The sequence below is a fragment of the Salmo salar genome, chromosome ssa02, assembly GCF_905237065.1.
Source record: "Salmo salar chromosome ssa02, Ssal_v3.1, whole genome shotgun sequence".
Taxonomy (NCBI): domain Eukaryota; kingdom Metazoa; phylum Chordata; class Actinopteri; order Salmoniformes; family Salmonidae; genus Salmo; species Salmo salar.
The window spans coordinates 22,784,827-22,798,552 of NC_059443.1; the positions used below are offsets into that span (position 1 = coordinate 22,784,827).

The 13,726-nt window shown below is 50.1% G+C and overlaps 1 protein-coding gene across 1 annotated transcript in view; it reads left to right on the top strand.

Moving 5' to 3' along the window:
• The window catches only part of LOC106576258 (protein capicua homolog), a 64,480-nt gene that overhangs the window by 9,903 nt on the left and 40,851 nt on the right, over positions 1–13,726 (top strand). The window contains 2 exon segments of the mRNA XM_045700547.1: positions 385–3,410; positions 3,413–4,435. Of these exon segments, the coding sequence (XP_045556503.1) occupies positions 593–3,410; positions 3,413–4,435 (3,841 nt within the window). The 5' untranslated portion in view covers positions 385–592.

The following is a 13,726-nucleotide window of genomic DNA, read 5'->3' on the forward strand; positions in this document are numbered from 1 at the left end:
CTCATCCACACATGTTAGGAACTGTGGCCTTTGAAACATCGTCATTAGCTGGAGTGGGAATCATCAACACCCTTTACTTCCTCAAATTCACTCAACATGAATGTATATCCAGGACACACATACACACACTTTAGTGGATTACATGGAGCTGAATGGTGGCGTTATGAGCCGGTTGGTGGGAAGCCATTCAGTGCAGTACACTTCCAGGTATGACATCATTTTCTAATCTCAGCCATTTTTGATGATGACGATAATAAATGACCACCTGCCTTCTCTCTCTCTCTCTCTCTCTCTCTCTCTCTCTCTCTCTCTCTCTCTCTCTCTCTCTCTCTCTCTCTCTCTCTCTCTCTCTCTCTCTCTCTCTCTCTCTCTCTCTGTTTTTAGTCTGAATTTCAGAGAAAAGAACAAGGAAGGAAAAAGGGCAGTGAAAAAGAGAGCGGAAGACCAGGGGGCACCGGAAAAAGACCAGGGGGCACCGGAAAAAGACCAGGGGGCACCGGAAAAAGAAAGAAGAAGAAGAAGAAAGGACAGAGCGACCATCAGCTCTCACCCCACAGAGTAGAAAGCAGAAAGGAAAAGACAAGGTGAAGAGATGAAGCCACTAAAGAAACAGAGGGGGCGCTCTCCCCCCTCCACACGGGCCAAAGGGGGGAAGAAGAGAGGGGCGACAGAGACCCCCCCAGAGAGGGACAACAGGAACAAACTCAGGAAGGAGAACCAAGACGGACAGCCTCAAACCACGCCCCCCGCCCACTTGCCACGGAAACAATCCACAACCTCCTCTGACAGCTCTCAGCAGGAGCCAATCAGAGGCAGCGAGACCCCAAAGAAGGAGGGGCCTAGAGAGCAGGTGCCGCCAAGGCAACATGAAGTCAAAGAGAAGACCGAGGACAGCAGAGGGAGGGTTGGGGGGAATTCAGGGGGGCCTAACAGCACCCCCACCCCCTCCCATAACAACACCCTCACCATCCCCACCCCCACTACCAGTCCCAGCCCTACCTCCATGTCCAGTAGGAAAACAGCCACCTTCAAGGCCAGAGTCCCTAAGAAGAAGTACATCGCTGAACACTATGCTAGTAGCAACGCGCCCGGCCTCACCTTCACCCCTGCCCCCATGCACAACAGCCACAGTAACTACAGTAGTACTAGCAGTAGTATTAACATCATCAACAGTAGTAGTACTAACAGTAATAACAGTAGTAATACCATTAATAACAGTAGTAGGACTAACACTACTATTAATGGTATTAACAGCAATAGTAACAGCATTAGTAACAGTAACAGCATTAGTAACAGCATTAGTAACAGCATTAGTAACAGCATTAGTAACAGCCATAGCAGCAGCTCAGTCAGCCTCTCGTTAGCCCCCAGTGTGTCCAATGAGGAGAGGAAGGTAGCCGCTAGCAGCCACAGCCATGGCCCGGGGGAACAGGGGATGACAGGGGCCTCCATAGGGCCCAACATTGGCAGTGTGGCCCCCCAGGACAGAGAGAGAGACCCCCAGGGTGTGGAGACAGAGGCAGAGGGGGCCCCTAACTCAGTACGCTCCGTATCCACGGATACAGCCAGCGAGCACGATCTGGAGGTGAACCCCCAGCCTAGTACCAGCCCTGCTAGAGCCCCCTACCATGGCAGTCTGCCCCCTTACTCTGCTACTACCTCCCAGCCCGGCCCCGGCCCCGGCCAGAGCCACAGAAAGGGCAGTCTGTCCGGGGCGGATGCCCTGGCCAAAGGCCTGAAGAACCAGAGAGTTCTAGCCCGCTGTCGATGGAGAGACAGACTTAACGGAGAGCAAGGTGGGAGGGAGAGAGAGAAGGATGGACCCCTGTCTCCTATGTTCAGGGCTGGGGTGGTGCGGCGGGTGAGTGGGGGCAGCGCTGATATCCAGCTGCAGGGGGAGGAGGGGATACTCTGTTACCCCTTTCAGGGGGGGACCGCACACCCGGAGGGAGAGGAGACGAGCGTGGAGTTCATCCTGGACGCCCCCCCACCCGGCACGGCGTCCGTGGCCATCGGGACACGCGTATGTGTGCCTTTCAGAGGGGGAGGGGGGCGAGATGGGGGTGAACAGGGGACACCTCAGCTATACAGAGAAGGAGTGCTGTCCCAGGTAGACCCCCACCCTGCCGTGTCGTTCCCCTACAGGGTGCTACTGTGTGAGGATCGAGAGGCGCTGGAGAATGGAGGTAGGGATGAGGAGAGAGTGATGGTGGAGGAGAGAAGGAGGGTGCAGGCCCAGGCTGTATGGGTGTCCAGACAGAGCCTGAGGCTGCTGACTCCCCCCTGGGAACTGCCTCACCCAGAGGGGGGGAGAGAGAGGGAGAGGGAGAGAGAGAGGGAGGAGAGGGAGAGGAGGGAGGAGATGGAGGTGGAGAGGGAGGTGTGCCAGCTGAGTATTGGGATGGCGCTGGGGGGGCCGATGGGAGGGGGGGCGAGGTTGGTGCACAGCTTCTCTCCAGCTGGGGTGGTGGGGGGGCATCACTATGGAAACATCCCCCCCCACCCCTCCTCGTTGCTAACGACCAGCGTTGTCTCCAGCACTGGAGAGGGTCACCCTGACAAAGAGAGAGAACAAGAGAGACAGAAACAGCCCCAAACACCAGAGGAGGACATGGAGATGTCTAGGTTCAGTATGGGCACCCAGCATCGCCACATCCTCTCCAAGCCCCTCCTCGGGGGGCACAGCTACCCCTCCTCCCAACACCTGGTCCAGGGCCTGGGCACGCCACTGGGCTCTCACCTGTCCTCCCTCACCTTGCCTGGCCCTGAGGCCCTGGCCATGACCCCCCCACCACACCTACCCCCTTCCAAGAGCACCCTGGTCCCCCTGGACAAGACCCCCTCCCAGATCCCCACCCCTACCCCTGGAGGGGGGTCTACCTCCTCCTCAGCCTCCTCCTCGCGCTCCCGCACCCCCCTGTCGGCCACCCTGCAGAAGTACAAGAAGGGGGACGTGGTGTGCACCCCTAACGGTATCCGCAAGAAGTTCAACGGCAAGCAGTGGAGACGCCTCTGTTCCAGAGAGGGCTGTATGAAGGAGTCCCAGAGACGAGGCTACTGCTCACGCCACCTCTCCATGAGAACTAAAGAGATGGAGGGAGCGGGAGGAGGGGGAGAGAGGGACAGGGGGAGGGGAGGAGGGAGCAGTTCGGGGACGGTCACCCCCTCGGACCTGCGTGGGTTTGACTGGGATGAGACGTCCAGAGACAGCAGCGAGGCCAGCAGTAGAGGAGACTCCCGCCCTCGGCTGGTGCTGCCCTCCCTCCTCCCCCATGACTTCTCCAGGTTTGACTTTGACGAGTGTGAGGCAGCCACCATGCTGGTGTCTCTGGGCAGCTCTCACTCTGGGACCCCCTCCTTCTCCCCCATCTCCAACCAGTCCCCTTTCTCCCCCGCCCCCTCTCCCTCACCCTCCCCCTCTTCGGATTCCGTCCCGCCAACTTCTCCCCCATCACCGCCTCCTCCGTCCTCCCCCCTCCTCGCAGACACAGACACCCCAGTGCCACGGGGGGAAAGCTGGGCACCCCTGGGGGGGCAGAGAGGGAGAGGCATACCTCAGGGGTCCAGCCGTCCTTCCACACTAACCTGACCTTCACTGTCCCCATGAGCCCCAGCAAACGCAAAACAGACATTCCTCCTCCCCCTCCTCCCTCCTCCCACCCCCACCACGACTACCCCCCCAAACCTGAGCTGGAGCAGGGGGACCTGAACCCTGCCTCGTTCCCCGTCCTCTCCCCCCAGACCCCAGCACACACTCACGCTTACACACCCACCTTCTCCTGTCCCCGAAGGGTGAGCACACCAACCAGCCGGCCCCCCTCCTCCCCCGCCACCTCCCCTCCTCCCCTCCTGGTGTCCCCAACTCCCCCCTCCCCTCCAGACTCAGGCCCCCGCCGTTTCCACCCCACATCCCAGCAGGCCTTGCGGGACTCTCCGGTGATCGTGCGGAACCCGGAGGTTCCTCTGGCCAAGTTCACAGAGCGTCCGTTAGGCCGTGGGGGGGGGGAAGTAGGTGATCCTAAGAGTCTTAACAGCGTTACTCCCCAGCCTGTCTCCACTCTCCAAGTCCCTGTACCCATCAACGCTGCTGCTGCCGCGGCAACCAACGGCACCGTCCTCCTCCAGAGCCCCACCCCCACCCTAGTGCTGGTGTCATCCGCCCCGCCCTCCCTGACCTCCGTCACCCCCGGTTACCCAGCTTTGGCTTGCATCTCCATCTCCACCACGCTCCCCTCTTCGGGACCCCCCCTCACCAACCCAGCCAGCCCAGGGGAGGGGGGTGGTAGGACGGAGAGGACAGGCTCATTTGGGGGGGAGGTTCAGCAGCCAGTGGCCTGTCACCCCTCTCCTACAGCCCTGCTGCCCGTCATACTGCCTGCAGAGAACCTGCACCCCACACCATGCAAAGACATCATCATGGGCCGCCCCGGGACAGGTGAGACACACTGGGAGACAGCCTGGACATGAAGGGATGAGATGGGGTAGAGGAACAGGGGGAGGGATGAGATGGGGTAGAGGAACAGGGAGAGGGATGAGATGGGGTAGAGGAACAGGGAGAGGGATGAGATGGGGTAGAGGGACAGGGGGAGGGATGAGATGGGGGTAGAGGAACAGGGGGAGGGATGAGATGGGGTAGAGGGACAGGGGGAGGGATGAGATGGGGGTAGAGGGACAGGGGGAGGGATGAGATGGGGATGAGGATCAGGGGGAGGGATGAGATGGGGATGAGGATCAGGGGGAGGGATGAGATTTGGGTAGAGGCACGGGGAGGGATGAGATTTGGGTAGAGGCACGGAGAGGGATGAGATTTGAGTAGAGGAACAGGGGAGGGATGAAATGGGGTAGAGGAACTGAGAGGGATGAGATTTGGGTAGAGAAACAGGGAGAGGGATGCAGGGGGGTGAGAGATGATATGATTATAATGTTCTGATTATTTAATGTGACTACTAAGCTTTGATTATTGTGTTTAACTCCAGGCGAGGACCTAGGTTGGCATCGTGAAATGGAAGAGCTTTTGAAACGTGAATGCACTGTTTGTTGTAGCAGCAGCATGAAAATGGTTACCTAGTTTCATTTTCCACCAAATTCACATTTATGGAACAGGGATTGACTTCTGGGCAGGTCATTTCTCTCATCAAACAGAATGAGTTTAGTGACCTTTAGTGAAGGGAAGGTACTGGGATGTCTGGTCTGTTCAGCAGGGTTTATGGTCCGTGCTGTCCTTGCTCCTTGGGACCTCCCTACCCCATTGAAGTTGGCATTTTAAAATACTTTAGGTTAAGGTAACAGTAGGGATTCAGGTTAGGGTTAAGGTAACTGTAGGGATTAAGGTTAGGTTTAGGGTAACAGTAGGGATTAAGGTTAGGGTTAGGGTAACAGTAGGGATTAAGGTTAGGTTTAGGGTAACAGTAGGGATTAAGGTTAGGGTTAGGGTAACAGTAGGGATTAAGGTTAGGGTTAGGGTAACAGTAGGGGTTAGGGTTAGGGTAACTGTAGGCATTAAGGTTAGGTTTAGGGTAACAGTAGGGATTAAGGTTAGGGTTAGGGTAACTGTAGGGATTAAGGTTAGGTTTAGGGTAACAGTAGGGATTAAGGTTAGTGTTAGGGTAACAGTAGGGGTTAGGGTTAGGGTAACTGTAGGGATTAAGGTTAGGTTTAGGGTAACAGTAGGGATTAAGGTTAGGTTTAGGGTAACAGTAGGGATTAAGGTTAGGTTTAGGGTAACAGTAGGGATTAAGGTTAGGGTTAGGGTAACAGTAGGGGTTAGGGTAACTGTAGGGATTAATGTTAGGTTTAGGGTAACAGTAGGGATTAAAGTTAGGGTTAGGGTAACTGTAGGGATTAAGGTTAGGTTTAGGGTAACAGTAGGGATTAAGGTTAGGTTTAGGGTAACAGTAGGGATTAAGGTTAGGGTTAAGGTAACAGTAGGGATTCAGGTTAGGGTTAAGGTAACTGTAGGGATTAAGGTTAGGTTTAGGGTAACAGTAGGGATTAAGGTTAGGGTTAGGGTAACAGTAGGGGTTAGGGTTAGGGTAACTGTAGGCATTAAGGTTAGGTTTAGGGTAACAGTAGGGATTAAGGTTAGGGTTAGGGTAACTGTAGGGATTAAGGTTAGGTTTAGGGTAACAGTAGGGATTAAGGTTAGTGTTAGGGTAACAGTAGGGGTTAGGGTTAGGGTAACTGTAGGGATTAAGGTTAGGTTTAGGGTAACAGTAGGGATTAAGGTTAGGTTTAGGGTAACAGTAGGGATTAAGGTTAGGTTTAGGGTAACAGTAGGGATTAAGGTTAGGGTTAGGGTAACAGTAGGGGTTAGGGTAACTGTAGGGATTAATGTTAGGTTTAGGGTAACAGTAGGGATTAAAGTTAGGGTTAGGGTAACTGTAGGGATTAAGGTTAGGTTTAGGGTAACAGTAGGGATTAAGGTTAGGTTTAGGGTAACAGTAGGGATTAAGGTTAGGGTTAGGGTAACAGGGATTAAGGTTAGGGTTAGGGTAACAGTAGGGATTAAGGTTAGGGTTAGGGTAACAGTAGGGATTAAGGTTAGGTTTAGGGTAACAGTAGGGATTAAGGTTAGGGTTAGGGTAACAGTAGGGGTTAGGGTTAGGGTAACTGTAGGGATTAAGGTTAGGTTTAGGGTAACAGTAGGGATTAAGGTTAGGGTTAGGGTAACTGTAGGGATTAAGGTTAGGTTTAGGGTAACAGTAGGGATTAAAGTTAGTGTTAGGGTAACAGTAGGGGTTAGGGTTAGGGTAACTGTAGGGATTAAGATTAGGTTTAGGGTAACAGTAGGGATTAAGGTTAGGTTTAGGGTAACAGTAGGGGTTAGGGTAACAGTAGGGATTAAGGTTAGGGTTAGGGTAACAGTAGGGATTAAGGTTAGGGTTAGAGTAACAGTAGGGATTAAGGTTAGGTTTAGGGTAACAGTAGGGATTAAGGTTAGGTTTAGGTTAGGGACATCCCAAAGATCCCGGATAGCACTGACCCAAGGCTTACAGTAACAAGGAAGTGCTGGTCGTTGACTGTTGGGTCAGAGTAGGGAAATCAGTTCAGTTTAAATGGGTATAAAATACAGGATATACTGTATGTAATGTAGGCCACATACGGATGGACCGTTTCCACCATCTCTCGCTGGGTGTGTGTGTGTCATCAGTGTTTGAGACTGGGTTTAGATAGAGAGTGGGGAAGGCCTCTGAAAGAGAGGATGGGAGGATGAATGACATTTGGGGTTTTGTCTTTGAGAGACATGAATCCTCTCAGTCCCATCTCTGCAGTGCCGTCTGACTGTAAGAAGGGGTACAGTCCCAGTTAGGATACGGTATGTAGGCTACCACTGCACCAGTACGGTCAGTTCTACCATTCTGGTGTGTGTGTGTGTGTGTGTGTGTGTGTGTGTGTGTGTGTGTGTGTGTGTGTGTGTGTGTGTGTGTGTGTGTGTGTGTGTGTGTTTAAAGAGACGGAGGGATGGTTTTGTTAGCTGCCTTTCCCCAAAGGCTATTATCTACTCACGCCACTTATCAATGACGCATTGTGTGTGTGTGTGTGTTTGAGCGTGTGTGTGTCTGTGTCATGTTGTCTAGTATGAAGGGGTAAAATAAGGTCTGGGAGTTATTTTTGAGTGAGTTGCGTTGGGCTCGTCCATTTTAGAGTTGTGTGTGTTTGCATGCGCACGTTACAGTGCCAGAGTGCATGTGGGTGTGTAAAGAATCCTCTGTGCTTCAAGCTCCTGTGTGGGCTCTCTTTCTCTCTCTCTGTGTGTGTGTGTGTGTGTGTGTGCGTGCGTGCGTGCGTGCGTGCGTGCGTGCGTGCGTGCGCTGCGCTGCGCTGCCTGCCTGCCTGCCTGCCTGCCTGCCTGCCTGCCTGCCTGCCTGCCTGCCTGCCTGCCTGCCTGTCTGTCTGTCTGTCTGTCTGTCTGTCTGTCTGTCTGTCTGTCTGTCTGTCTGTCTGTCTGTCTGTCTGTCTGTCTGTCTGTCTGTCTGTCTGTCTGTCTGTCTGTCTGTCTGTCTGTCTGTCTGTCTGTCTGTCTGTCTGTGCGTGCGTGCGTGCGTGCGTGCGTGCGTGCGTGCGTGCGTGCGTGCGTGCGTGCGTGCGTGCGTGCGTGCGTGCGTGCGTGCGTGCGTGCGTGCGTGCGTGCGTGCGTGCGTGCGTGCGTGCGTGCGTGCGTGCGTGTGTGTATGTGATCAATAAACAGTGAATCAACATTTCTCCATCTGTGCTGGAGCAGTATGACATTTAGATGGCCTGTTGTTGTATTCAGTGTGTGTGTGATTGTATGTGTTGTAGGTCTAGCTATTTGTCTGTCTTTGCGAGACAAGTGTATGTGGGTGTTTTCTCTCTCTTGAGAGAAAGAGGGTGTGAGTTCTTGTTTGTGCATGAGGTTGTCAGCGAGAAACTATGTGTGTGCTTACTGCGTAGTTACGATGAGCTTTGAGTGTAAAACTGCTACACACACATAACAAATAGCCTAACATATTGCAGATAAAAGTGACATTATACAGTTGAAGTCGGAAGTTTACATACACCTTAGCAAAATACATTTAAACTCCTGACATTTAATCCTAGTAAAAATTCCCTATCTTGGGTCAGTTAGGATCACCACTTAATTTTAAGAATGTGAAATGTCAGAATAATAGTAGAGAGAATTATTTATTTCAGCTTTTATTTCTTTCATCACATTCCCAGTGGGTCAGAAGTTAACATACACTCAATTAGTATTTGGTAGCATTTCCTTTAAATTGTTTAACTTGGGTCAAACGTTTCAGGTAGCCTTCCACAAGCTTCCCACAATAAATTGGGTGAATTTTGGCCCATTCCTCCTAACAGAGCTGGTGTAACTGAGTCAGGTTTGTAGGCCTCCTTGCTCGCACATGCTTTTTCATTTCTGCCCACAAATTTTCTATAGAATTTAGGTCAGGGCTTTGTGATGGCCACTCCAATACCTTGACTTTGTTGTCCTTAAGCCATTTTGCCACAACTTTGGAAGTATGCTTGGGGTCATTGTCCATTTGGAAGACCCATTTGCGACCAAGCTTTAACTTCCTGAATGTTGTCTTGAGATGTTGCTTCAATATATCCACATAATTTTCGATCCTCATGATGCCATCTATTTTGTGAAGTGCACCAGTCCCTCCTGCAGCAAAGCACCCCCACAACATGATGTTGCCACCCCTGTGCTTCACGGTTGGGATGGTGTTCTTCGGCTTGCAAGCCTCCCCTTTTTTCTTCCAAACATAACGATGGTCATTATGGCCAAACAGTTCCATTTTTGTTTCATCGGACCAGAGGACATTTCTCCAAAAAGTACGATCTTTGTCCCCATGTGCAGTTGCAAACCGTAGTCTGGCTTTTTTATGCCGGTTTTGGAGCAGTGGCTTCTTCCTTGTTGAGCGGCCTTTCAGGTTATGTCGATATAGGACTGGTTTTACTGTGGATATAGATACTTTTTTACCTGTTTCCTCTAGCATCTACACAAGGTCCTTTGCTGATGTTCTGGGATTGATTTGCACTTTTCGCATCAAAGTACGTTCATCTCCAGGAGACAGAACGCGTCTCCTTCCTGAGCGGTATGACGGCTGTGTGGTCCCATGGTGTTTATACTTGCGTACTATTGTTTGTACAGATGAACGTGGTACCTTCAGGCATTTGGAAATTGCTCCCAAGGATCAACCAGACTTGTGGAGGTCTACAATTCTTTTTCTGAGGTCTTGGCTGATTTCTTTTGATTTTCCCATGATGTCAAGCAAAGGGGCACTGAGTTTGAAGGTAAGCTTTGAAATACATCCACAGGTACATTTCCAATTGACTCAAATAATGTCAATAAGCCTATCAGAAGCTTCTAAAGCCATGACATCATTTTCTGGAATTTTCCAAGCTGTTTAAAGGCACAGTCAACTTAGTGTATGTAAACTTCTGACCCACTGGAATTGTGATACAGTGAATTATAAGTGAAATAATCTGTCTGTAAACAATTGTTGGAAAAATTACTTATGTCATGCACAAAGTAGATGTCCTAACCGACTTGCCAAAACTATAGTTTGTTAACAAGAAATTTGTGGAGTGGTTGAAAAATGAGTTTTAATGACTCCATCCCTAAGTGTATGTAAACTTCCGACTTCAACTGTATACACTGAACAGAAATATAAACGCAACATAGAACAATTTCAACGACTTTACTGAGTTACAGTTCATATAATGAAATCAGTCAATTTAAATAAATAAATTAGGCCCTAATCTGGGAACCAGGCTCAGCCAATCAGAATGAGGTTTTCACCACAAAAGGGCATTATTACAGACAGAAACACTCCTCAGTTTCAACATCTTTCTAGGTGACTGGGTGGCTGGTCTCAGACGATCCCGCAGGTAAAGAGGCTGGATGTGGAGTTCCTGGGCTGGCATGGTTACACGTGGTCTGCGGTTGTGAGGCCGGTTGGACGTACTGCCAAATTCTCTAAAACAAGGCGGCTTATGGTAGAGAAATTGACATTCAATTCTCTGGCTAACAGCTCTGGTGGCCATTCCTGCAGTCAGCATGCCAATTAACAAAACTGCACATTTTAGAAGTGGCCTTTTATTGTCCCCAGGTCAAGGTGCAACTGTTTAATGATCATGCTGTTTAATCAGCTTCTTGATTTGCCACACCTGTCAGGTGGATGGATTATCTTGGCAAAGGAGAAATGCTCACTAACAGGGATGTAAACACATTTGGGCACCAAATTTGAGAGAAATAATAATTTTGCGCGTATGGTACATTTCAGGGATTTTTTATTTCAGCTCATGAAACATGGGACCAACACTACATGTTGCGTTTATATATATTTTTTTATAACCTCATGTACTTTCACACTGGGCAAGTTACTCATAAGATGATTCCACCCCCCCCCCATTCTCTACTGAATGGCTGTACAATTGAGTTAGTTGGTAGAACTCCAGCTTTGGCTAGAGGTGATATGTGAGAGAGAAGGGAGGAGGAGTGAGTCAGGTAAATTAGATTGAACTCTGTTGGAGAAGTGAGACAGAAGGATGAGTTTTCTGCTGCTTCCTTCCCCTGTTTCTACTCCTCCTTCCACTCGTCCAATACAATGTTTCATTTATTCACCTTTATTATCGTCACACACACTTTAAAGCCACAATCTGGGATTTGTGTTTCAGCCTAACAGTAGCCCTGCCACTCGGTTTGTTGAGCTGAGGGATGGAGCTGGGAAATGTAACCACTCTCAAACTCAGACGGTACTCTGGATTCAGGGACTGTGTGTTTGTACCTCAAAGTTCATTTTACAAAGGGAGCAAGAGGGTCAATGTCAGAGCAGAGGGTAGTGCTGTAAAATTGCTAGAACCATTGAGAGACTACGTGAGAAAAGGATGAGATGGAGGGCGAGGGGATAAAAGGGAAAAGTATGTCATTTGTGCATGATGCATTGTGTGTGTGTGTGTGTGTGTGTGTGTGTGTGTGTGTGTGTGTGTGTGTGTGTGTGTGTGTGTGTGTGTGTGTGTGTGTGTGTGTGTGTGTGTGTGTGTGTGTGTGTGTGTGTGTGTGCAACCACGCATCAATCATCGAACACCGGAAATGATGTGTACGTGCCAAAATGTCTGTTGCCATGGCAACAAAGCAAACACTCCCATACACCGATGTACACGCACACAACATGCAGTACAAATAGAAGCTGGCGCTACGCAGTTCCCCTTCCCTTCGCAGTCAGTGCCTCTTTCGGTTCATCTCTGACATTTTAGTTAACATTTGAACATGATGTTTTGCTCTCTAAATTGATTTGTAGTTGACGTTGAAGTGTTCGGGGTCAATTCTATATTTCCAAGTTTGTACTGTTAATATTACCACAGAACCCAGCACGAAATACACATCACACAAAGTCATGGCAACTGTGTTTTTCTCAGGCTTTATTACCTCCTAAGGGCTCATCATATGGAACAACATGGAAGCATAAATAGTATTCTGATAAACAACTTAGGCCTCTACATTACATTCCCATTTTGACATGCCAACTCTAACATTTTGATTTCAGAATCTGACTGTTCTCTAAATAATTCAAATCAACGGTTTCACTTCTTATTCTAGTTCGGCTATGTGCTCCACCTTTAAAGTGACCACCTACAGCCGTAGCCTAGTTCTGGCCAGGCCCGGTCAAACAAGGTTATGCCATTACTTTCTGGAATACAAATCTACTGTATGTAGCATGAATGAACCTTTTGTAGTGAGGTTAGGACTGTGTGTGTGGTTGGTGCATGCTTCATACAGAGTCTATTACAACTAAATGATCCTTCTCAGCCCTGTGTTTGTTAGTAGGCCCCGTTAGTTTCTCACAGAGCCAAATGGAAAACAGATTTGCAATGGAAACTCCAGCTTTCTCTGTGATTATGAGGTGAAATCTGGATAGTCAGTGCTTCACGGCCAGCCTGACTGGGCTTAGCGCCTTCACACACATCTACCCAACACCAAGCGGGCACACACACACACACCACCGGGGCTGGCCCGGCACAAACACACACACAGATGCAGCACGGGCACGCCACGCACACACACACCCAACACAGGGCATTCACTTATACACACACACCCAACACAGGGCACTCACTTATACACACACACACACACACCCAACATAGGGCACTCACTTATACACACACACACACACACACACACACACACCCAACACAGGGCACTCACTTATACACACACCCAACACAGGGCACTCACTTATACACACACCCAACACAGGGCACTCACTTATATACACACACACCCAACACAGGGCACTCACTTATACACACACCCAACACAGGGCACTCACTTATACACACACCCAACACAGGGCACTCACTTATACACACACCCAACACAGGGCACTCACTTATATACACACACACCCAACACAGGGCACTCACTTATACACACACACACCCAACACAGGGCACTCACTTATACACACACACACCCAACACAGGGCACTCACTTATACACACACACCCAACACAGGGAACTCACTTATACACACACACCCAACACAGGGCACTCACTTATACACACACACACCCAACACAGGGCACTCACTTATACACACACCCAACACAGGGCGCTCACTTATACACACACACCCAACACAGGGCACTCACTTATACACACACACCCAACACAGGGCACTCACTTATACACACACACCAAACACAGGGCACTCACTTATATACACACACACCCAACACAGGGCAATCACTTATACACACACACACCCAACACAGGGCACTCACTTATACACACACCCAACACAGGGCACTCACTTATACACACACACACCCAACACAGGGCACTCACTTATACACACACACCCAACACAGGGCACTCACTTATACACACACCCAACACAGGGCGCTCACTTATACACACACACCCAACACAGGGCACTCACTTATACACACACACCCAACACAGGGCACTCACTTATACACACACCCAACACAGGGCACTCACTTATACACACACACACCCAACACAGGGCACTCACTTATACACACACACCCAACACAGGGCGCTCACTTACACACACACACCCAACACAGGGCACTCACTTATACACACACCCAACACAGGGCACACACTTATACACACACACACCCAACACAGGGCACTCACTTATACACACACCCAACACAGGGCACACACTTATACACACACACACCCAACACAGGGCACTCACTTATACACACACACCCAACACAGGGC